The sequence below is a fragment of the Corylus avellana genome, chromosome 2 (assembly GCF_965113065.1).
Source record: "Corylus avellana chromosome 2, dhCorAvel1.hap1.2, whole genome shotgun sequence".
NCBI lineage: Eukaryota > Viridiplantae > Streptophyta > Magnoliopsida > Fagales > Betulaceae > Corylus > Corylus avellana.
In genome coordinates, this window is record NC_142491.1 from 29,924,026 (window position 1) to 29,948,212 (window position 24,187).

At 41.1% G+C, this 24,187-nt stretch overlaps 1 protein-coding gene across 2 annotated transcripts in view; it reads right to left on the bottom strand.

The window, feature by feature from the left end:
- Window positions 1–24,187, bottom strand: part of LOC132175155 (ADP-ribosylation factor GTPase-activating protein AGD4) — a 71,206-nt gene that overhangs the window by 34,612 nt on the left and 12,407 nt on the right. For both annotated transcript variants that reach the window (XM_059587011.2, XM_059587003.2), the window contains exons 3-6: window positions 23,340–23,440; window positions 17,412–17,482; window positions 15,678–15,740; window positions 568–612 (exon numbers count right to left, since the gene is read on the bottom strand). In XM_059587011.2, the coding sequence (XP_059442994.2) occupies window positions 568–612; window positions 15,678–15,740; window positions 17,412–17,482; window positions 23,340–23,440 (280 nt within the window). The remainder of the gene's footprint in view (window positions 1–567; window positions 613–15,677; window positions 15,741–17,411; window positions 17,483–23,339; window positions 23,441–24,187) is intronic.

Here is a 24,187-nt window from a genome sequence, read left to right on the forward strand (position 1 = left end):
TCTCAAGGAATACTAAAAGAAATAATTTCCTTACATGATGAGAATACAAGATCCAAAATATGTGTAAGACATTACCAAATTTCTTTGTATTTTGTTTCTAACAATTTCCGAATCAATTCCACCATAAGCAAAATTAAAAGAAAAAAAATAAATTTCAAAAGGTAGCTCTATTCACATTCAAGAAAACACTTCTCGTACACTACTCATCATCTAGCATTTTGATTCACATAATTGCCCCCTTTTCCTTCAATACAATGCCAAAACACACATGTGCCTTCTCTCTTAGATCCTCCATTGTTACAATACCACATACATGGGAATGAACGCAAAACCAGATGAAAAATAAAACAACAAATAGATACTCCAAGAGGCTATTATAAAGTTTGCAAGTTAGAAGGGGAGAAGAGCCATGATATAGTCAAATGTGCCGAGAAGCACCAAAAAACAAAAGCATCTCATCAACTACAGGGGAATATTAAACTGAAATCATCATTTTTGAGTATTACAAATTTCACAATCCAACCAACAGATTCTCACACAAGAAGAATTCAATGGAATTTTCAATACCTGATCATAACCATCTACAGCTTTGTCAAAGCATCGACGGGACTCCTACAAAATAAAGGTTAAGCATGTAAGGAAAACAAAATGAGAACTTTCAAGAACATTGTCTCAATACCCACCACTAGTTTCAGAAAAACAAAACCAAAAAAAAAAAAAAAAAAACTCTCCACTTCTAGGCGATAAATCATAGCAAAGCTCGAGGGAGATAAAAGCAAGTAAAAATTCAAGAGCTCGTCACTAGAATTTTCACTACATTAGTGAGAAAGAGAATTCAACTAGCATATCGCTTTCCATAAAGTTGCATGCATAATTGTAAGGTTTGATAAGGGAGATGGGACAATATCTTTGGATATCCAAAATCCAGACTACCGAGAATATGATGTATGGGAATCTGAATGCCTCGGAGTCTATGAGTACTCAATTTTGATTTGCTTAGAAATCTAACAGGATTCCTGAAAATGTGAGATGCCCACATTATGTTTAGTATTGGGAATCTTAAAGGAATTGTTTCTCTTACTCCTATGTAGAATTTTGTCCTCTTAGTGAGTTAGAGATGTTCTGATGTTAAAATGAATTGCTAAATTACTTGTAAGAAGCATAACAAACTTTGGCCTACTTCATCAACTTTCTGCTTGCAGCCCAATTCTTCCCAACTTTGGCCACATGTTCGCAATTTCGCATGATAGCCTTCTGTCATTTCAAAATTAACACCAAGTTTGATATTTTTCTCTCTATGGTAGCAATCTTCATTCTCAAGCAGATCTTCTATGTTGGCTGTAAAGGTGGACTGATGACATCTATCATATACATGTCATCTAGATCTAAGATCGGAGAAGGATCCTTTTAGTTAAAACAAGAGGACATTTTCTCCAAAACTTGTCCAAAATATTTGTTTTGGACAAAAATGCCCTCTTGTTTTAACTAAATGGATCCCCTCCATTTCATTTGAAATGGAGAGGATCCTGGTCCATCTAGATCTAGGTAATCAAAGTTCATTTTCAAGTTATCATTAAGGGTTGACCAAGGAAAAAAAAGAAGAAGTTAGAATTAAGGGTTACACACGGGGAAGCTGTCACTTGTAGTAGTAAGCTTTCAGTTAATGTGATTGTTATTTTACGATGGGTTACGTGGGCTATTTTTACGTGGAATCAAAATCGTACGAGTTACGTTTAGGTGATGGGAGTCAAAATATCAAGTTGACGGAATGGGGAAGATTGAATTTAAGTACAGTCGTCATGGGAGTAACGAGATTGGTATGGTTACTCAAGATGATGAATGAGTTGGTGTCGGAAGCGACGGGAATTGGTACATGCAGAGATCATCGAATGGGCGATTCAGTTATGTTTCTACAGAAAAGGATGAACAAGTATGGGAAATTCATGGAGATAACTAAATATGGCCGTGGAGGGAGACACAACTTTGTTGTAATCCCGGAGGGGCATGAAGGGCAGGGTTGGAGACATTGTATCTCGCAAATGGGGCGGCTAGTGAATCATCTGAATCAAGTAAGGGATGCAAATGTGAAGAAGACACCAGTACAGACACGAGCAGTGGTTCCTAGGCGGACGTTTGCCGATGTGGTGGAGGGGGAGAGATTAGAGACCGTACCAGAGGTAAGGGTGGAGGGCAAGATGGGAAATTCAGAAGAGGTGCTCAGTAAGGAAACCGTTGAAAAGGTTGAGAAAGGAAAGGAGAAGATCAAGGAGGCTGAGATTCATGCAGTTTCAAAATGGAATGAGCTGGTGGAACTTGTGGATGAAGGAGTCATCAATATGAAATTAATGAGAGATCTTCTGGAAGCTTTTCAAGGCAAGATGGAAAGATACGTCCAGAAATTTGGGATGGATTGCGTGGAAGAGGGAACTGACCTTGTGGACCTTAAAAATGGTAAGGGTGGCGTCACGAATCAATTGGGCCCAGAAAAGAAGCATGATAATATGGGGTCTAGTGACAGTGGGCCTTCCTGCAGGCAGCCCATCAAATACTATAACAAAACTTATTATCGAAGGAAGCCTAGGGCAGGGGCATTTTGGTGGGTGAAGCAGAGGGTGAGACGTGTCCAGCCGATGCCAGAGAAGTCACCAGAGACCAGCCGGAGTAGTGCGCTGTAGTCTCTCCCAGATGTAGGCAGAAAGTTTGACCCAGACAGCCCAGAAAAGAAGATGCCGAAGAGGGAGAAAGTACTGGAGAATTGTTGGAGAAGTTCGATGGAGGAGCGGCAAGTTTTGGTAGGTTCTGACAAGGCCAGTTAGGATATGGAGCAGAAGCAACAAAGTCCGGTGAGTCATCGGAGCAGCGAGAAGCATGCCCGCCACAACTGTTCGCTGGAAGCGAGGCAGGTGTTCTCCACGCCTCCGATAGCACCTGAGGAAGCTGATATGGGTGAAATTATGGAGGGGCAGCGTTCCAGGGCGGATTTGGATCAAAATCTGGTGGTGGAGGGTAGCTTGGAGAGAAGCCGAAACAATGCACTGGAGACCGCTCATTCTCCAACAGAGTCTGACGAAGCTGCAAAGAATGGTGAGGTGCGACAACCCTCTAGGGGGGTGCAGAAGCTTCCGACAGACTTCTCTGAAGGTAGGGTCATCTTTTGAGGATGGGTCAAGTCCATGTGTGGTGGAAACCGAGGGGAATTTGGTGGTGGGTAATTTCGTGGAATGGGGAAGCAAGTTTGGAGGAGAAAATTCCAGACAAGGTCTCCAATAGCTGGGTAATTGATAATTGATAGTTGTATAGATTTTTATCCCAAAGTGGGAGTGATATGTGAGGGGGAAGAGGATAAAATGGAGATGTTATTTAAGGATATTGAAGATGCTAGAAAACAGCTAGTTATAGATTTGGAGGATATTTCCACCAATGCTCGTACCCCCAGAGGAAGTAGGGAGCTTAAGAGATTAGATTGCTTCGTAAATTATGATAGGGGCTTGTCGAAAGTCCAGCAAGGCAAGGGAAGAGGGAGGGGTCAACATGGTGGTTTATGAAGCCAAAAATCATTGCATGGAATGTGTGAGGGTTGAATGCCTTCAAGAAAAGATTGCGGATTAGGGGTCTCTTAAAAGAATGGAAAGTGGATATTGTGTGTCCGATCGAGACTAAGATGGATTTTATATCCAAGGAGATGGTACGCAATTTATGGGGAGGCCAATAAGTGGGTTGGATGTATAAGGGGGCCAATGGGGCGCTAGGAGGCATTTTGTTGATGTGGGATAGGAGGGTGGTTGAGAAAAAGGAGGAATGTATGGGGTGTTACACATTGGCTTGTTCTTTTCAGAATGCGAAGGACCATTTTGAATGGGCATTTGGGGGGGGTGTATGGCCCGAATAATGATGTGGAGAGGAGGATCCTTTGGGAGGAGTTGGCTGGTTTGATGAGTGTGTGGGAGGTCCCATGGTGTATTGGTGGGGATTTTAATATAGTTCGTTTTCCTAGTGAGCGTTCTAGTGTGTGGGAGGTCCCATGTGGTTAAAGCATGAAGGCTTTGTTGACAAGGTTAAGTTTTGGTGGGATTCGTATACGTTTGATGGCTTACCGAGTTTTGTTTTGGCTAATAAGCTGAAATCCCTTAAGCTGGATTTGAAAAAATGGAACGAGGTGTTTGGTGATATTGGGAGAAAAAAAAGGAGTTGTTGGAAGGTATCCAGGAAATGGATGTTTTCGCAGAGAATAGGGGACTAGTAAAGGAAGAAAAGACTAAAATGGCTAAATGTCGAGAGAACTGGAGAATATCTTGTTGTGCGAGAAAATTCATTGGCGACAAAAATCAAGAGCATTATGGCAGAAGGGGGGGATAGTAACACTCGGTTTTTTCACAAGTTGGCCAATTCCCATCGTAGGTATAATCATGTGGAACCGTTACGTATCGATGGTGCTTTGTCCCATAAACCGACCGAGGTAAAAGAGCATATTGTGCAATTCTATCGAAGTTTATATTCGGAGCGAAGTACTTGGAGACCTAGAATGGAGAATCAAATTTTTTCGTCCATTGATGAGGAGGAGAAAAATTGATTAGAAAGAGATTTTGAGGAAAAGGGGGTTTGAGAGGTGGTAAAAGGCATGGAGGGTGACAAGGCATTAGGACCGGATGGGTTCACCATTGCTTTTTTTCAATCTTGTTGGGCTGTGGTGAAACATGATGGTATGGCTGTTTTTTCTGAATTCCACCGAAGACAGCAGTTAGAGAAGAGTTTGAATGTAACTTTTGTGTCCTTGGTTCCGAAAAAGGCGGATGCGGTGGAGATGAAGGATTTTCGGCCTATTAGCTTGGTGGGAGGGATGTCTAAAATTCTACCCAAGGTTCTGGCCACTAGAATGAAAACTGTATTGGGAAAGATCATCTCTAACTCTCAAAATGACTTTAATTGGTGGTCGGCAAATTTTAGACTCTGTGCTCATTGCTAATGAATGTTTGGATAGTCGTATGCGATTAGGTGCGCCAGGTGTTATTTGCGAGCTGGATTTGGAAAAAGCTTATGACCATGTTAACTGGGAGTTCTTATTGTATTTACTGAAACAGTTTGGTTTCGGAGAGAGATGGAGGGAGTGGATAGAGTGGTGTATTTCGTCGGTTAGATTCTCCATCGTGGTAAATGGAACTCCGGAGGGTTTCTTTAATAGTTCGCGGGGAATACGGCAAGGGGACCCGCTTTCACCGTTACTGTTTGTGCTGATTATGGAAGCTTTGAGTAGGATGGTGAATGCAACACTAGAGCAAGGTTTATTATCAGGTTTCTCTGTGGGAGGAAGGGTCATTTCAGATTTGGTGGTTTCTCATTCTTTATTTGCTAATTATACTTTGATTTTCTGTGAAGCATATCCTGAGCAAATCCGTTATGTGCGCCTTATCCTTTTATGCTTTGAGGTTGTTTCAGGGCTAAAAGTTAATTTTGGTAAATCGGAAATGGTTGCTATAGGAGAAGTGGGAAACATTGGGACTTTGGCTAATTTTCTTGGGTGTAGTGTTGCGGCTTTGCCTTTGAAGTATTTGGGTTTGCCATTAGGGGCTACATACAAGGCTGCATCTATGTGGAATGGTGTGATAGAGGAGATGGAACGTCGGTTGGCAGGTTGGAAGAAATTGTACCAATCAAAGGGAGGTCGGTTAACCCTTATAAAGGGTACGTTGTCTAATCTTCCGACTTATTACTTATCCTTGTTTCCGGTTCCTATGAGTGTGGCCAATAGGATTGAGAAGATTCAAAGAGATTTTCTATGAGGAGGAATGGGAGATGAACAAAAACTGCATCTTGTTAACTGGAACCAAATTGGTCGTCCTTTAGGGGCCAGTAGTCTAGGCATTCAAAATGTTCATAAGTTCAACCAAGCTCTTTTGGGGAAATGGCTATGGAGATATGCGACAGAGAGCGAGGCGCTTTGGTATAAGATAATAAAAGCTAAGTATGAAGATCAAGATGGTGGGTGGTGTTCGAAGGAGGTGTCGGGGCCTTATAGTGTGGGTTTGTGGAAGCATATTAGACGAGGATGGGATACTTTTGCAAAAGGTGTGAGGTTTGAGGTGGGGCTAGGATCGAAAGTTCTCTTCTGGCATGATACGTGGTGTGATAATCAGCCATTGAAGCATGCTTTCCCTTCCTTGTTTAGTATTGCAAGGTACAAAGAAGCGTGGGTGAAGGATAATTTTATGTGGAGGAATGGGGTTGTTGAGTGGAATGTCATCTTTGTGCGATCCGTCTAGGATTGGGAGTTGGATGTGATATCATCTTTCTTTGAACTACTGTACTCTTCTAAGATCATGGTAATGTAGATCAGATTCGTTGGTCCCCATCTAAAAAAGGTATGTTTGAGGTGAAGTCGTTCTATAAGACCTTGTCCATTCTAGCTTATGAGGTGTTTCCATGGAAGAGTATTTAGCGCTCTAAGGTGCCGCCGCGAGTGGCATTTTTTGAGTGTACTACGGCTCTCAGCAAAATTCTGACACATGACAATTTGCAAAAAAGGAGTATTGTGGTAGTAAAATGGTGTTGTATGTGTAAGAAGAATGGAAAATCTGTAGATCATTCATTGATCCATTATGAAGTGGCCACTCGGCAATGGCACTATATCTTTACTTTGTTTGGTATTGAGTGGGTTATGCCGCAAAGGCTCCTCGACTTGCTTGCTTGCTGGAATCGCCGGGGGGGGGGGGGCTCTAAAGTTATTTGGAGGATGGTTCCTTTGTGCATCACTTGGTGTATATGGCGGGAGAGGAATGCACAAACTTTTGAGGATAAGGAGTGTTCGGTGGATGGGGTGAGGAAGGAAGAATATGATCTCTATGCTATACTTGTGGGCGTTGGCTTACCACCATATTGATGTCCCGACTATAGAAGAGTTCTTGAATATGTGCTCTTTGTATATTCAGTAGAGGTTCTCTTGTATATATTTGCACTAGAGTTGCACCCCTCTGCGCTTTTTCAATAATACTCACATTAATTATCAAAAAAATAAAAGCTGCCACTTGTAGTGTTCGGCATTTGAAGAGAGGCCCTTGTCTTGGGATAGTATAGAGACCGAATGGACATCTTTAGGCAGAAAGTTTTACTGATGCAAATTGGGCAGATTCTCCTTCAAATGGACGGTCTGCTACTCCTTGCACATTCTTAGGCGAAATCTTCTAACTTGGAAGAATAAGAAACAGACACTAGTGGCGCAATCTAATGTTGAAGCAAAGTTCAGGGCAATGGCTCATACTACTATTCAGTTTACATGATTACAACATTTTCTTCAAGAGATTGGGTTCTCAGCTCCTACACCTCTCCTATAATTTTGTGATAATAAAGTTGCTTTACATATTGCATCTAATTTTGTGATAGTATGCCACTCTCTTCTCTCTCATCCACTTCCGCCTGAGTGTCGGCGCGTGGGTGGCGCGTGAGAGCTGGTCGGGATAGTTTTAGCTGTTTGGTGAACGTCATGGCTGGATCAAGAAGTTGGTCCGTGGAGTCCAAGGATTTTGAAGTGTTGCTTAAGGAAGGGGCGTCAGGGGTGAGGATTTTTGAGAGAAGTAAAAGGTTCAAAACATCCATTTTCATGCAGAAGGATGAGCTAGCTTGGTTGGTGCGAATAGTGGAGGAATTGGTGGCAGTGGATAACTCTGAAGTCTTTTGGGATCAATCTAGAGCTGGGTACCCTAGAATTATCGCTCAGAAATGCTCTAATAGGCATAGATATTTTCTGACGGTGGAGGAATTTGATGGTAGAAGAAGATGCGGCTCGGTCATCATTCCAGAAGGACGTCGTGGGATAGGGTGGGAACGTTTCATCGTGGTAATGCGAATGGCAAACTCATCCCTCCATGAGCATCGAGCGGTCAGTGATCTTCGAGTGGTCAGGGAAGGCAAGAGCGCCAAGGTGATGAAGGAAAGGAGGAGTTACGCGGAGACATTGAGGTTATCGTTGAAGCCAACAGAGGAATGTTTCAATTCTTTTCCAGAACCGGTAGCCAAGGTCCCAAGGTGGCTGAAAGAAGCTCCTGTAGATATGGAAAGGCAAGTCCATGTTTATGGAAAGCAAGCGCGGGTTCCAACGAAGACCCATGTATCGGCGAGGTTTCAAGGTGATTCCGGGGTGGTTCCGACGGAGTTTCACTGTCCGGCAAGGTCGGTCCAAGGACCTGCAGAGGCTGGAACGCGCAGTTTGAAGGATGGAGATAGAATGGGGGTGTTGTTTAGAGATCTAGCGAGTAGTTCCCAAATGCCTGCGACGTGGTCTGCATCGTTTTCAGGTCCTGACCACATGAAGGGACGGGCGGGGAAGGGGAGCCATGCTGGGCAGACCTACTCTGATGCAAGTCTCGAGCTCCTCAACGTTAGGGAGTCGTTGAGAAGACTGAAATGGGAGTGTGACGTGGGGCTGACAAAGGTAGATTTGGTGATTAAGTTACAAGAGGACAATGGGCTTGGGCAGGGAGTTAGAGAATTGGTTGTTCAGCAGAAATCAGCATCAAAAGGGAAGGAGAAGATTGGGCTGGAGGGCAAAGTTACAAAAACCACTAAAAGGCTTAAGGTGAAAAAGAAAGTGGCTTTTAAGCCCAAAGGTGGTTTGGGCCCAGGCGTGGGCTTTAACAATAGACCAAATCACACTAAACCAAAAGGATTTATATCCTCAGACGTCTTGATTCCGATGCTGGAGACACAGAAAGCCCCAAAGGGCCTGCGACCATCCATGGCAAGCTCGGCAAGCATGTCGTCTTTGGCCGGAAGGGCCCTACCCGCGGGAGGTGGGTCTGGGTCAGCAAATGGAGGAGCACCCACGGTGGTTTTCGACTCTTCTGCCTAGGGCGGTGATGGGTTTTTGGCTGGTGAGAAGCCCAACAACAGGGACCCTTTAAGATCAGCGATCGCGGCTCAGCCCACCGATAAGGGTAAAACTCTGTTGACTTCTAGGAGGAAGAAGACTGGGTCGCAGGTTTGGGACACAGCACTGGTGGGCTTGCTAGAAGCTTCTTCTTCGGCTGGTGGGCAGGGGAAAGGGATCCATGGGTCGAAGCCGACATCTACTCAGAGGGTGCCGAAAACGCAATCTTCGCCGGAGAATTCTCAGAGCTCGCCGAAGTGTCCTTTGGAGACCGGGCGAGGCTGGGGAGGGCTTGGGCTCGGCCAGGGTTCAATTTTTGTCGGAAATTTCGTCTCGTCTGAATACTGGGGTGGTTGTAGGGGGCTGTTTGCTGGAGGCTCCCCAGGGGGAGGCATTGAGTCTGGGATCGTCGCTTCCTGTTGGACAGGAAGGTGTTGAACGTGTGCCGGTGATGGAGTTTACTAGGCCTGGATTAGGCACAGACAGTATCTCAGAAACAGATGGGATGGAGGAATTAGGGTCAGAGAAGGATTCCTCCAGCTAGGTAGTTGAAATATGCCTCAAGTGTTGCCCTAAAATTGGTGTATCTGATGAAGGGAAAAAGAAGGAGTTGGCGGGTTTGTTCAATTCTATTGAAGCTTCTAGAGTGGAGTTTGATTTTGATTTGGGAGGCTTTTATGCCAATGATCCTGCTCTTAAAGGATTTAAGGAGCTAAAGGAGTCAGGTTGTTCTCATATTATTGAAAGGGGCCAGATGGAAACTATGCAAGGTAGGGGTCGAGGGAGGGGTCGATTGGTGGATTATGAAGCTTAACATCGTTATATGGAATGTAAGAGGGTTGAATGCCCTCAAAAAAAGGCTGAGGATTAGGGGTCTCTTGACAGAATGGAAAGTAGATATAGTGTGCTTGATTGAGACTAAGATGGAGGCTATTTCCAGTGAAGTGGACCATAGTCATTGGGGAGGTCAACATGTGGGGTGGATGTATAAGGGATCTAATGGTTTGTCGGGGGGGATGTTACTGATGTGGGATAGGAGGGTGATTGAGTGTAAGGAGGAGTGTGTGGGGCCTTTCACCCTGGCGTGCTCCTTTCAAAATGTGGAGGATAATTTGGTTTGGGCATTTGGGGGGGTATATGGTCCGAATGATGATGTCGAGAGAAGGGTCCTTTTGGAAGAGCTAGCTGGTTTGATGAATGTGTGGGAGACCCCTTGGTGTATTGGTGGGGATTTTAATATTGTTTGATTTCCTACTGAGCGCTCTAGTCTCTTATTATTCTTCTGGCATGATGGATTTCTCGGACTTCATATCAGAGAACAATTTGGTGGACATTCCGATGATGGGAAGTCAATTTACTTGGTCTAATAATCAAGAGAATGAGATTTGGTCTAGAATTGACCGGTTCTTGCTCTCCTCGGATTGGGAAGATCATTACCCAGCGGTGTCACAAAGAAGACTTCAACGCCTGCTCTCCGATCATTTCCCTTTATTATTGGACTGTAGGGCTCCCTACGGAGGTACTAAGTGTTTCAAATTTGAAAATATGTGGCTTAAATCCGAAGGTTTTGTTGACAAGGTTAGTTCTTTGTGGAGGTCTTATTCGTTTGAAGGCTTGCCTAGTTTTGTGTTAGCTAAGAAGCTGAAATCCCTTAAAGTAGATCTGAAAAAGTGGAATGAGGAGGTGTTTGGTGATATTGGGAGGAAAAAGAAGGAATTGTTGGGTGGAATTCAGGAGTTGGATGAGTTGGCAGAATCGAGAGGCTTAGTTCAAGAGGAGAAGATTAGAAAGGCGAATATGTCGAAAGAATTGGAGAATACATTGTTGTGTGAAGAAATTCATTGGCGCCAAAAATTGAGAGCTTTGTGGCTCAAGGAAGGGGATCAAAATACTCAGTTTTTTCACAAGGTGGCTAATTCTCATCGAAGGTACAATCGTGTGGAAAGGCTTCGTATTAATGGTGTCTTATTTGACGATCCAGCGGAGGTAAAAGATCACATTGTGCAGTATTATCAAAGCTTATACTCGGAACAAAGCACTTGGAAAACTAGGATGGATAACCAGCCCTTCTTGTCCATTGATGAGGAGGATAATAGGTGGTTAGAAAGAGATTTTGAGGAAAAGGAGGTATGGGAGGTGGTAAAAGGTATGGAGGGTGATAAGGCACCGGGCCCAGATGGCTTTTCCATGGCTTTCTTTCAAGCTTGTTGGGGTGTAATTAAACATGATGTTATGGCGGTTTTTGTTGAGTTCCATCGTAGACGTCAATTGGTGAAGAGCTTGAATGCAACTTTTATTTCCTTGATTCCGAAAAAGGCGGATGCGGTGGAGATGAAGGATTTTCGGCCCATCAGCTTGGTGGGAGGGGTATACAAAATTGTTTCTAAGGTACTCGCCAATAGGATGAGAACTGTTTTGGGTAAGATCATTTCCAACTCTCAAAATACTTTCATCAGGGGTCGTCAAATCCTAGATTCTATGCTCATTGCAAATGAATGTGTGGATAGTCGTATGAAATCAGGGGTGCCAGGTGTTCTTTGTAAATTGGACTTGGAAAAGGCTTATGACCATGTAAATTGGGACTTTGTTTTGTATTTGCTGCATCGATGCGGTTTTGGCGAGAGGTGGAGGGTTTGGATAGAGTGGTGTATTACGTCGGTAAGATTCTCCATCCTTGTGAATGGTTCTCCTGAAGGCTTCTTTAACAGTTCGAGGGGAATTCAGTAAGATTCTCCATCCTTGTTATGGAGGCCTTGAGTAAGATGGTAAATGTGACGGTTGACCAAGGCCTTTTGACTGGATTTTCGGTGGGAGATAGGGTCTTCTCGAAGTTGGTGGTTTCTCACTCGTTATTTGCTGCAGATACTCTAATTTTTTGTGAAGCTTCTCTCGAGCAAATCCGGTATGTGCGCCTCATTCTTTTATGTTTTGAAGCTGTTTCGGGGTTGAGAGTTAATCTGGGAAAGTCAAAGATTGTGGCTATTGGTGAGGTGGAGAACATTGGGGCTTTAGCTAATATCCTTGGGTGTAGTGTTGCCGATATGCCTATGAAGTATTTGGGTCTGCCTCTTGGGGCGTCGCATAAGGAAACGGCCATGTGGAATGATATGATCGAAAAGATGGAGCGTCAGATGGCAAGTTGGAAGAGAATGTATCTCTCTAAGGGAGGCCATTTAACTCTCATTAAGAGTACGTTGTCTAATCTTCCGACTTACTTGTTGTCTTTGTTTCCAATTCCCATGTGTAGCAAAAACGCTTGAGAAAATCCAAAGAGATTTCTTGAGGGGAGGGATGGGAGATGAGCCTAAGTTGCATCTTGTAAGTTGGAATCAAGTCTGTCGTCCCCTGCGCTCCGGTGGCCTGGACATTTGAAAGATGCATCAGTTTAATCAAGCTCTCTTGGGGAAATGGCTTTGGAGATATGCGAATGAGAGTGAGGCTCTTTGGTACAAGATTATCAAAGCTAAGTATGAAGACCAAGATGGTGGGTGGTGCATAATGGAGGTTTCGGGCTCTCATGGGTTGGGTTTATGGAAGCATATTCGACAAGGTTGAAACTCCTTTGCCAAAGGTATTCGGTTTGAAGTGGGGGTGGGTTCGAAAGTTCGTTTCTAGCATGATATTTGGTGTGGGGAAATTTCTTTGAAGCATGCTTTCCCGTCCCTGTTCAATATTGCTAGATACAAAGAAGCTTGGGTGAAGGATAACTTTACTTGGAGGAATGGGGTTGTCGAGTGGAATGTCATTTTTGTGCGGCCGGGCCAGGATTGGGAGATGGATATGGTTTCCTCTTTCTTTGTTCGGTTATACTCTTGCAAGATTTCCATAAGTACTATGAATCGTATTTGTTGGTCCTCGTCTAAGAAGGGTAAGTTCGAGGTTAGGTCGCTCTTCAAAGCCTTGTCTAACTTTGATCATGAGATGTTTCCTTGGAAGAGTATTTGGCGTCCTAAGGTGCCTCTGCGAGTGGCTTTTTTCGGGTGGACCGTGGCCCTAGGCAAAATCTTGACTCACGATAATTTGCGGAAGAGGAACCTTATGGTAGTGGAGTGTTGTATGTGCAAGAAGACCGGAGAGTCAGTCGATCATCTTCTTCTCCACTATGAGATCACAAGTACTCTTTGGCACTCTATTTTTAGTCAGTTTGGGTTGCTTTGGGTCATGCCTTGCAGGATAAGGGACTTGTTCGATTGCTGGTGGTCGGGAGGACGTTCTCGAAGCGCGGTAGTGTGGAAGATGATCCCTCTTTATCTTAAGTAGTGTATTTGGAACGAAAGAAATGCAAGATGTTTTGAGAACTCCACTAGGACTGTAGAGGAAATTACTCATTTTTCTTCTTTACTCTTTACTCTTGAACGGCCGCTTGGCTTGCTCGTTTAGAGATTAGTTTTTCTGATTTCCTTTTTCATTTCTCTCCCTCTTAAGCGCTCTCTTTATACTTCTCGTGTATGTGGATTGCACCCCTCTGCGCTTTGCTTTATATCATTATTACTTATCAAAAAAAATATTGCATCTAACCTAGTTTTTCATGAAAGGACCAAACATATTGAGGCTGATTGTCATTCTTCCGAGACAAAATACTAAATGGAGATATATCTACACCATTTGTTAAATCTGAAGACCAATTAGATGATATGTTTACAAAATCTTTACATCGTAACCGGGAGTTTATTTGTCCCAAGCTAGGTAATATGATATATCATATATATGCTCCAGCTTGAGGGGAAGTGTTAAAAGAGTTTGTTAGGGTTCGTGGGTATTTTGGTCATTGTTATATTTTTCAAAGACTAAATCATAAGATGTGTGAGGTAGGTTACTTAAGATGTCCAAGCCTCCTCTTTCTCTCTAATGTTTTTCATGCAAACCTCACAACAAACTTAAATAGAGGCTACATTTACACTAAAATGACTACTAGCACCTAAGAATCTTTTTCTTTTTTTTTTTTTGATAAGTAATGTTACATATCAAAAGCGCAAAGGGGCGCAACCCTAGTACGCAGGAAGTATACAAGAGAATGGTAGAAAAGAAAAAATTAAAAAAGCCCTAAACCCGGAGAACAGGCTCTAGTCCTACCTATACCCCGACTAGAGCCATTGCCATTAGCATCAAAATTAATGGAGCATATCACATTTTTAAGCTCCCTCTTCCCCTTAAGTTTAGAAGCAAAAGCCTCATCTTCAAGAAACTGACCCTCTTCAATGACAGAAAAAAGATCTATGAGTCTTTTCTCATCACCCCCAAAAGACAACCCCAAAATAGGAGCGGCTCCCATCACGTTAAGCACAAACTCGGAATAGCCCTCAACCCTCACCTCTCCATTCTCTCAACTAGCACATAAGAATCTGCCACGGACACTTCTTGCCAAACCAAAAGGTCTACTCAGATGTCATACAACCATAGATTTAATGTTTGGCCTCTAAAGAGGATAATTCCTATCTAACCATGTTGAATTAGTGTATTAAGAGAAACTTTTTTTTTTTTTTTTTTTTTTTTTTTTAAATATTCAATAAAAAAGACCAAGCAGCATAGATAAAACAGATAAAATACAGTCAGTATCAAAGATAACTCAATTTTCACCATTTGAATAAAATATCGTACAAAAAATGGCTCAAGGGATATCAGCTAATTACCTTTCTCCCCCAGCCCCACCACACACACACCATAATTTATGTTATTAAGGCTAATTTATCAAGTAGGCACATTTTACCAAGTCAATGGTACCCAACCTATAAAAAGATCACAGTAACACTTAAAACTCCGGTGTATTAAGCAATCACCATCACAATAACAATTGATTGGTAGCATTTCAGCAAGTAAAGTTATTATTTGAGACATGTTACTCAAAGTTGTAGGATATATTCATATGGTGTCCTATAACTCAGATATTTCCTTCTGTTTTTTGGCTAAGACTAATATAAGTTCAAGTTCAGCTGAAACCGCAAGGGGTAGCCTCAATCGACTTAAGACCCTCATAAAGCGGAAGCCACTAGTTCAAATCCCCTCTCTCTCTCTCTCTCTCTCTCTCTCTCTCTCTCTCTTAGGGTCAATTACTTATAATAAAAAAAGTTCAAGTTCATTCGAAAGCAAAATGATCTTCTCTGCCTCTTTTACTTTTACAATCTATTTGGAAGGAAAAATAGAATACTCTCAAGAAAGTACCCCTCTGATAAAAATGAACTTCTTGTTCTTTCCCTCCTTCTCTTCAGTGGCTCTTTCCTTTTGTGGAAAAGCTTCCCATCAGCCTTCGCTTTTTTTTTTGTTCTTCTTCTTAGATAGATTTGAATCCACGACTAATTGAGTTTTGAACACACAACCAAACGAGCTCTGAGCCAATGACCTCGCTTCCTTCTTGTTCTTACAAGGGAAGAGGTGACATTCGACTTAGAGATCATTAGCAACAATTTTTTTCAATATAATGAAACTTTTTATTCTACTTATCGAAATAAATAATAGAAACTACAACTCCAATACATTAGTATCCAATACATTATATTTCTATTTTTAACTTCTTAGACCAAAATAATAAAAATCAGAATCAGAACTAAATTTTATGCATTCATGACCAATTTTAATGTTTTTTTTCTTTAAGCAATTGGCCCCCAAGAGAAGGGGGAATGGGAGGTTTAAACTAATGACTTCCACTTCATGAGGTGTACTTCCTAGCTAATTAAGCTATCCCCTTGGAGTTGGGAGCAATTCTTAGTCCAGAGTAAATATCATCCAGAAAAATAATCACCATCTACAGGAGTCATGCTGCAAGGACTGTATCAACTACCAAAATAGTGATTTTCACAACAGCTGTACATGAACAAGAGTCTACCTTTGCATCTTCTAGATCAACAGTCATAAAGTGCATGAGGCGATCAATCAAGACATGCTCTACCTGCGACAAAGATTTGTCAACTTAATATAATATACATTTCAAACAGAAAACAAAAAGGACAAAAAATTTAGCCTTTCCCCATCATACTGTAATGAGTAAAAGTTATTTTTTTTTGATAAGTTGAGTAAAAGTTATTCTTTTCTGTCTTTTCTTTCGTTTCTATTTTTTTTGGTGCGAGGGTAAAAATGCATTGGCCTTCAATTGCTAAGGAGATATGGAAGTGCCTTTCATAGAATCCAATGAAATAATAACATGTTTGCTTATTTGACTTAAGTAAGTGTTGGGCTGACAAATTTAAGCTTCAAAAAGTTATTTGGGTTCTTCATTTAAATTTTGTTGGAAGTATCATTAATAGCATAAGCAAGTGTAGGACAGAGGCATAGGACCACTAAAGACAGAAATCCACAATAATGTTTGCCCAAGTTGGAAATTTGATGTTGATATGCTTTATATGTAGGGGGCTCATTGAGCTCAAACCCTTTTTTTGGTGGAACATTAATCTCAATTGGTTTCCAGGGAACAACACGAATTATCCATTGAGGAGGCTCCCTACCCAAATAGGGATGAGTATGGAAAGGAACCAACATTCTTTGGCACAAGAGTAATGAAAAAAATATTTACTGATTTCTCAGATCGTACCTTCAATCGCATAAAATTTGTTCCAGGATTATTGTATGGGACAAGTATTTTTGGCCTCTAGGAAACAATCATTTTCTATTCAGGGGTCAAAGTTTCGCCTCCTCACAAGCTATCGGTGGTCTGTGGTTGAGCACAGTGGCCAGCAGATCATCCGTTATCGGGGAGAAGGCTCCGTCTGAGGGTGGAGGGGAAAGGTCGTACGCGGACCTTGGTAGGGGCAGGGCAGTCACCAGAAACCACCTTTGATTGCAAGGCAGTGTGGGTTTTTTAAATTTTAGAGTACGGTGGGGAGGGGTGGTGAGTGCCGGAGATGCGCCGGGTGCAGTGCCAAGGCAATCCAGTTTTTCCACTAGCTCTATTAGAGGTGAAGATCCCAGAGAGGATTTGCAAAAAAAATTGGACTTATGCTCAAGGATTTTTTTTTTAGCCTAAAAAAGGAAGTCAAACATTGTATTGAAAGGCTGGAAGTGGACCAGGGTAGTGAAGGCTGGAGATGAGGTGGTCAAGCCCAACACGTCCTGCCTAATGTGGTATCATTAGAGGGAAAGAAATAATTTTTGAAGACCATAAGAGGATGATGGTGGAACTAATGACTTTTTTCTTCAACACTCTTTACCACTAGACAACTATCTTTGACTTCTTTAATATTTCTACCTTTCATGATTTTCTTGATCTTTCTTCCTTCTCATGGTGAGATATATTTCTTGTATACTTCATGTATACTTGGGTTGTGCCTTTGCGCTTTTTTAATGAATTTCCGTTTACTTAAAAAAAATTAAAAAAATAAATAAAAAAAAATAAAAAACATGTTAAAAAGATCGTATATGAAGCTAAGTGACGCAAAATAGCTTCTAGTCTAATGACTTAACAATACTCTGCCAGAAAGCTAAATGCCATGTTGGACTCACTGATATTAACATAATAGCCATCTCTCGTATACTATCAAACACCATTTGAACTTACCAAAAAAATAAACACTATTAAACACCATTTGAAAGAACAATTTCATTGATTGGCAATTTGAGGACTTACTTGAGAACGAAGAAACTCTTTATGAGTAGCAAGCTCCCGAAATGCGGTTATAAACTTGGATATGACCGGACCTGGAACAAACGAACCAGACAAATAGGAAATTACACTATAGCTCCTCATATTGGTCATGTCAACTTAGCAAGCAAGTAGGAATCCTGCATCTGTCAGTACTATAAAAGCTCATTTTGAACGAGATTAGTAACTCATTATCCCTTTAACATGAAACTAGGCACCAGGTGAATTACTTTATAGCTCCTCATATTAAAAATAATACCCATCAAGTGATTGCCAATTATTCAACATTGTATATTAGCCTATAAATACAAATTCGTGCATTTGGTATCTGAATTCTGAAAATGATAATTATTTTGCAACTGAAACAGAAGGGGCAATAAATTTTTGCAAGGAAAATGATTGTTTTTTTTATAAGGAATCGAAATATTATTAAAAGTGTAAGACGCCCTCAAATACATAAGAATTATACAAGAAAAAACACCATGCAATAGGAGCCAAAAGAGAGAAAAAACGCACTGTGTACTTAGGGGCGCCTTACGCTTTTAATAAGACTGGTTATTACTTAAAAAAATAAAAATAGGTGCCAAAAGAGAGAAAAATCATCAAAACTAATCACCACAGGAAAAACAAGAGAGTATTGAAAAATAAATACTTGATCTCCTCTAATGTCCTCTCACGGTCCTCAAAACTTCAGTTATTTATTTCCCTCCATAAACATCACAAAAGGCACAAAGACACCATATTTTCATACAACGGCACTCCGAGTGCTGCCAGCAGTCCACCAACAAGCATACAAGTCGACTACTTCTCTAAGCATAACCCAAGACAGCCCGAATCGACTGAAGAAAACATTCCACAAGGCACAGCAACCTCACAATAGAGAAGGTGGTACACGGATTCCCCATTCCTTTTATACATGCAACATCAATCAACCCAGTGGCGAAGGGAGGGGGGGTTGAGAGGGGGCAAATGCCCACCCCTCACCTCCCAAAAAAGCTCTTTACCATTGGTAAAATAAAAAATTGGATGCTTTGGTTGCCCACCCTTAACTACTAATGAGGGGGCAAAACATTTTTCAAGAAGAGTAAGACGTGCCACTGTGATTTTCTTTTTGCCATTGTTTTAGAGCTTCTGGTAATTAGGTCATACGAAGGTTGAAGAAGAAGAAGGTTTTTTTTTTAATAAGTAAAGATATATTAATCAAAAGCGCAGAGGGGTGCAACCCTAGTACACAGGGAGTATACAAGAGAGTGACTAAGAAGAAGAAAAAGAAGAAGAGAACATAAAAAGAAAGTCAGGGAAGCTGATTCCTAAGGGCGCTAGCCAGCCAGCAGTCCAAGTGAAAAGGGTGTACAAGAAGAAGAGGATAAGGTCCTCCATGTTCCTAGACGAGTCCTCGAAACATCTAGCATTTCTCTCAATCCAGATGCACCACATAAGACAAAGAGGAACCATCTTCCACACAACAGCACTACGAGATTTGCCACCCGCCCACCAGCATACAACTCCCTGACACTACCAGGCATCACCCAACACAAACCAAACCGAGAAAAAACAGCATTCCACAAGATACACGCAACTCCACAATGAAGAAAGAGATGATCAACTGACTCCCCATCCGATTCACACATGGAACAACGGTTTATCACAACAATACCTCTCTTTCGAACATTATCCAAGGTTAGAGTCTTCCCAAGCGCGGCCATCCAAGCAAAAAAAACCACTCTTGAAGGAACCTTAGTGTGCCAAAACGCACTAAGGTTGAAGAAGAAGAAGAAGGTTGAAGACACAATCTTTTATTTTTTTCCAAAACGCAGAGCTTTAGATCTGTTTTGCCAAAGACACCATTTAACTTCTTGTCCCTCAAGAAACTGTGCCCACTTTAAACCCTTTTTAATGAAATCTACACCAACTTGGAAATCGTGTATTTTTTGAATTGCAACTTAAACTCTAATTAATGGCGAATTCCAAGGAAGACACATTTAGTAGATCGAGGATCAAGTTTATCATAGTCAGGACCCAAATTATGAACATAGCAAACACACCCAAAAACCTTGAGAGGTAAGGCAAACGGGGGTGAAGAAGAGTATAAGAGCGAATATGGAGAAGCAACATCTAAGACCGAGGAGGGCATCCAATTAATGAGATAACTAGCAGTGAGGACAGCATCACTCCAAAAATGTTTGGGGACATGCATATGAAATAAGAGACAATGCACAACATCCAATAAATGACAATTCTTGCGTTCAGCAACACCATTTTGTTGTGGAGTGTGAGCACATGAGGTTTGATGGATAATGCCTTTATCAGATAAATAAGAGGCAAAAGAACTAGATGTGTATTCTTTGACATTATCAGAACGCAAAATATGAATTTTCTGAGAAAATTGAGTCTTAATCATATTACGAAAAATTTGGAAGACAGAAAATATCTCTAAGCGATTTTTCATTAAAAATAACCAAGTCATACAGGAAAAATCATCCACAAATGTCACAAAATAATAAAATTTATTGGACGCAATATCCATATACCCACTCCATCAATTTTTTCTTCCTTTCTCTGTTATTTGTTCTACTGATCGTGGCAGTTTGAAAAATGGGTTTCATGCCCACAAATCATGATTGAGGGTAGATGGTGGTTGGCCGGCCTGGTTTGTGGTGTTTAGTGACGTATGTGGCTGCCGGCAGGTCACAGTGATGATTAGAGAACCTGGTTTGTTTCGGCAGCAGCTTAGTTGATGTTGAATCGCTGCCTTGTGGTCGTCGTTTGATACTACAGATACTGTTTTTGGAGTGACCGAAGTGTTCTATCTTCTCTAGCAAGTTCCAGCAAAGATCCGACGAGTCTCCGGCGAAGGTTCCTGCTGAAAAGCTTATGTGGCTTATGGGTTTGATATTACCGGCGTCGTCTGTCTGTTCCCGGTGATTTTGGTTGTTTCCAGCGAAGCTCCAATGAAGTTCCTGTTTGGTGTTTCAACTATATTTCCACTGGTTCTTCCCTCTTTCTCATTATTTTACTGATTGGCGTTGGTTTGAGCTGGTTTTTGCCCTTTTTCCAGCATTGTTGCAATGGGTTTTTCGGTTGTTAAGGTTATTTATTTGCTGTATTTCTATGGAGTTTGTTTTGGCCTCTTTGCTGATTGAGATTATGGCCCCTGCTAGTTCAAGTCTTGTTCCAGATTCTGATCTCATCTTCATTCCAAAAGATGAGTATGCTCAGTTCTTGGCCTATAAGCAGGCCACTTCCACTTCCACTGCTACTCTTGCTCAGTCAGGTACTGCATCTCACTATCTTTTATCCTCCACTGGCAAACCATGGATCATTGGCTCTAATACCATGTTAAGATTTGTAGGAGTTTAGAGAGGGAGAAGAGGAGAAGGGGACTGTTGTATTCTCTTGTTATTCAACTTAAGTTAACCTAATACAAGCATGCTATTATATATAACTTTAAATTTTTTCATTCATTAATTTTTTTTTTTTTTTTGACTTTGTTGAATTGTTTATTTATTTCGTTAGTTATATTCTTTAATATTTTTAATCAATTTTTGTTCAACTTTAAATTTTTTTCTTACCCCCCTAAACTAAAACCTTGACTCCGCCACTATATCGACCCCAATGACTGGCCACTTCCGAAGATTATCTATGGTAAGGATCTTCCCTAGGGCCGCTGACCAAGCAAAAAAGGCCACCCTCAAATGAACTTTTGTCCGCCAAATACTCTTCCAAAGAAAGCGAAAGCCACCATTACAATCCATAACAATGTGGTCTTCTTGGGTTTTGTCTTTGGGTTTAAATTGGGCTACCTATGTATACTTTCGTGTGTACTTAGAGGTGCATTGCGCTTTTTGTGATATATAATATTACTTATCAAAAAAACAATGTAGAAGGATTTAACAACAAACATCCCTGTTTTGGAGGGGACCCACAACAATTTGTCTTTACCTTCCGGTCTCACTCTAGCTAAATAAATATGACACCTTGAAGAATGATGCAAAGACATCAACCTCCCAATCATGAGCCACTCTAGTAAAGCTAATGTTCAATTGAATGGAACCACCAGAAATCTCCCTAAGGGCCACAATAGAAGCATCCATTACACAAGGAATACCAAATAGATCTAAAAGGCGTCCTTAAGGACCAAATCCCCACACCAAATATCATACCAAAGTCTAACCTTAGACCCATCTCCTACCTCAAATTTGGTAAGACTTGAAAACTTACCCCAACCCCTTCTAATATTCTTCCATAACCCTACCCAAATGCCCCAAGAAGCTCATTTGAACACCACCCACCCCATGAATTGCTAAATTTAGAATCCACCACCAATCTCCATCGAGCCTCTCTCTCAAGCCCATCGCACCAAAGCCATTTTTCTAAAAAAGCACGATTGAACATCAGCAAGTTCCGAACCCTCAACCTTCCCTTTAGAAATCGGCGAGCAAACTTTATACCAACTTATTAAGTGATACTTGAACTCTTCGCCTAACCCACCCCATAAGAAATCATGTTGAATCTTCTCAATACGATTTACAACACCCGCAATAAGAGGAAATAGTGATATGAAGTACGTAGGTAAATTGGAAGTATACTCTTGATAAGGACAACCCTATCACCCTTAGACAAATACATTCTTTTACAACTACCCAAACAACGCTCTATCTTCACAATGACACCATCTCAAATATGCTTGGCCTTATAGGAGTCCCCCAACAGTAGACCAAGATACTTCAAAGGCAAATAGGAAACCCCTCAACCCATAATATCAACCATACGAATATAAGAATAAGCACCACAAATGATGTAGATGACCTAGGTTATCCCCACAGAGAATATATCAAAGTATCATCAACAAACAAAAGGTGAGAGATATCAGTCTTAAACCCCACAGAGAAGCTAGGCAACAAACCTCCACTCACTACAACAGAAATCATCCTTCTCAACGCCTCTATCACAATGACAAACAGTAAAAAAGATAAAAGGTCCCCTTGTCGCGAGCCATAGGAACTACTAAAAAACCAGTGTCATTCACCACAACCAAGAAACACATAGAGGAAATACAATGAGCTATCCAAGAGCACCACTTCCCCCAAAACTAAACCTCCTCAACATGTACCACAGAAAAACCCAATTAACATGATCATAAACTTTTTCTAAGTACGTTTTGCAGATGCCACCCGGTTCACAAGATCTTAATCCACTTATCAAGGCATTCATTGGCAATAAGAACAGGATATAGGATCTACCTATCTTGGATGAACGCATTTTGTGACTTGGAAATAATCGTCTCCACCATCTTAAGCTTGTTGGCTAGAATCTTAACAATAATCTTGTTAACTCCATACTGCCTTTGTTCCCTAGTTTAAAACTGGAGGCTGAAACCTTTTGACTACGACTAGCTTCAATAGCTATCAGAATTGCCATAAACTGCTCCTCAAAACCCACACACAAGACCCCCACAATCCAATGGGTCTCCTTCACTCTTTGCAACACCCAATATGAGTACTCCAAACTTGAGTAACCAGAATTTTCCAATGCTGCAAGGGGATAGGAACTAAGAGGAGTGCAAAGAGAGGCTTCCTCCCCATTAAAGAGATACACGTCCCCATATAGAGACGGCTTGAACACGAGCTGCCTACTCCATCCACCACAGCCCAAGTCCATCTCATCCAAGGACGACAGCTTGTGTTATAATAACAATATCGACAACAATAATAATAATAATGAAATTAATTGTCTTTCCAATTGCAATATTCATAATAATAAGAATAGTTTATAAACAAAATTTGGTTGGTGTTTATAAATAATATATAGTCAAATGCTTTACTATTATTTACTAAAAAAGCACCTTTTGGTTACTGACCATTTTCCAAAAGACAAGGAATTAAAGCAAAAACAACTATTGATCTCAACAACCTCCTATGGATGTGCTAATAGGATCATCCTGGCCACCACCAAATGCTTCTAATGAATCTGCAAAGGCAGTTTCTCCATTAAATTCTTCTCCAAGAGCTGCTCTGTTACAAAAAACCAAAAACAAAACAAAACAATAAATCAGCCGCTTCCCAATGCCATGTCTTCAACCTTAATTTCTAAAAGTGTTGCAAACAAACATAAGGATTTTTTATTATTGTTATTAGTACAAACAAACATGAGTATGCTAAAAAATATAAATATAAACCTTGTAGGACAGAAATAGGATATTTATTGAAACATGCTACTTTCCTTCAATCCACCTAACAAATTAAGATATTAACTCTACAAGAAGAAAGAGATGTGAAATGGGACAGGATACACAAAAAACTGCCAGTAAGAGAAAGAGAAGGGAGGGGGGGACATGACAAATACGAGATAGGCTGTTTAATCCACGATATTACAGAAGGAACTCTCGCATGTTCAGACACGGGGATTCACCAATGTGGAAAAATATGTAATGCAGACACAATTTTGCAGGGGCTTTACATTTGTAGGAAATGACAATTCTATAAACATCTGGAAAGGCCTATGGTTCCAGTGCCAAAGGTTTAAACAAAGCCAAATTCTGATTTTGAAAATTTTTTAAGGTTGCAATACCGGTTGATGTGATGTCTCACTTTGTCAAAGCTGGTATGTCAGAGAACGTTTAGAGCTTTGATTGGCAGAAAGCATTTTTAGAATTTCCTTTCTTTTCTTTTTTTTTTGATAAGTAAGCATTTTTAGAATTCCCTATGAAAGCAAGTTCTCATGAAAGGCTTAAAATTCTCCATTGAGAGATTAGTAGTGGG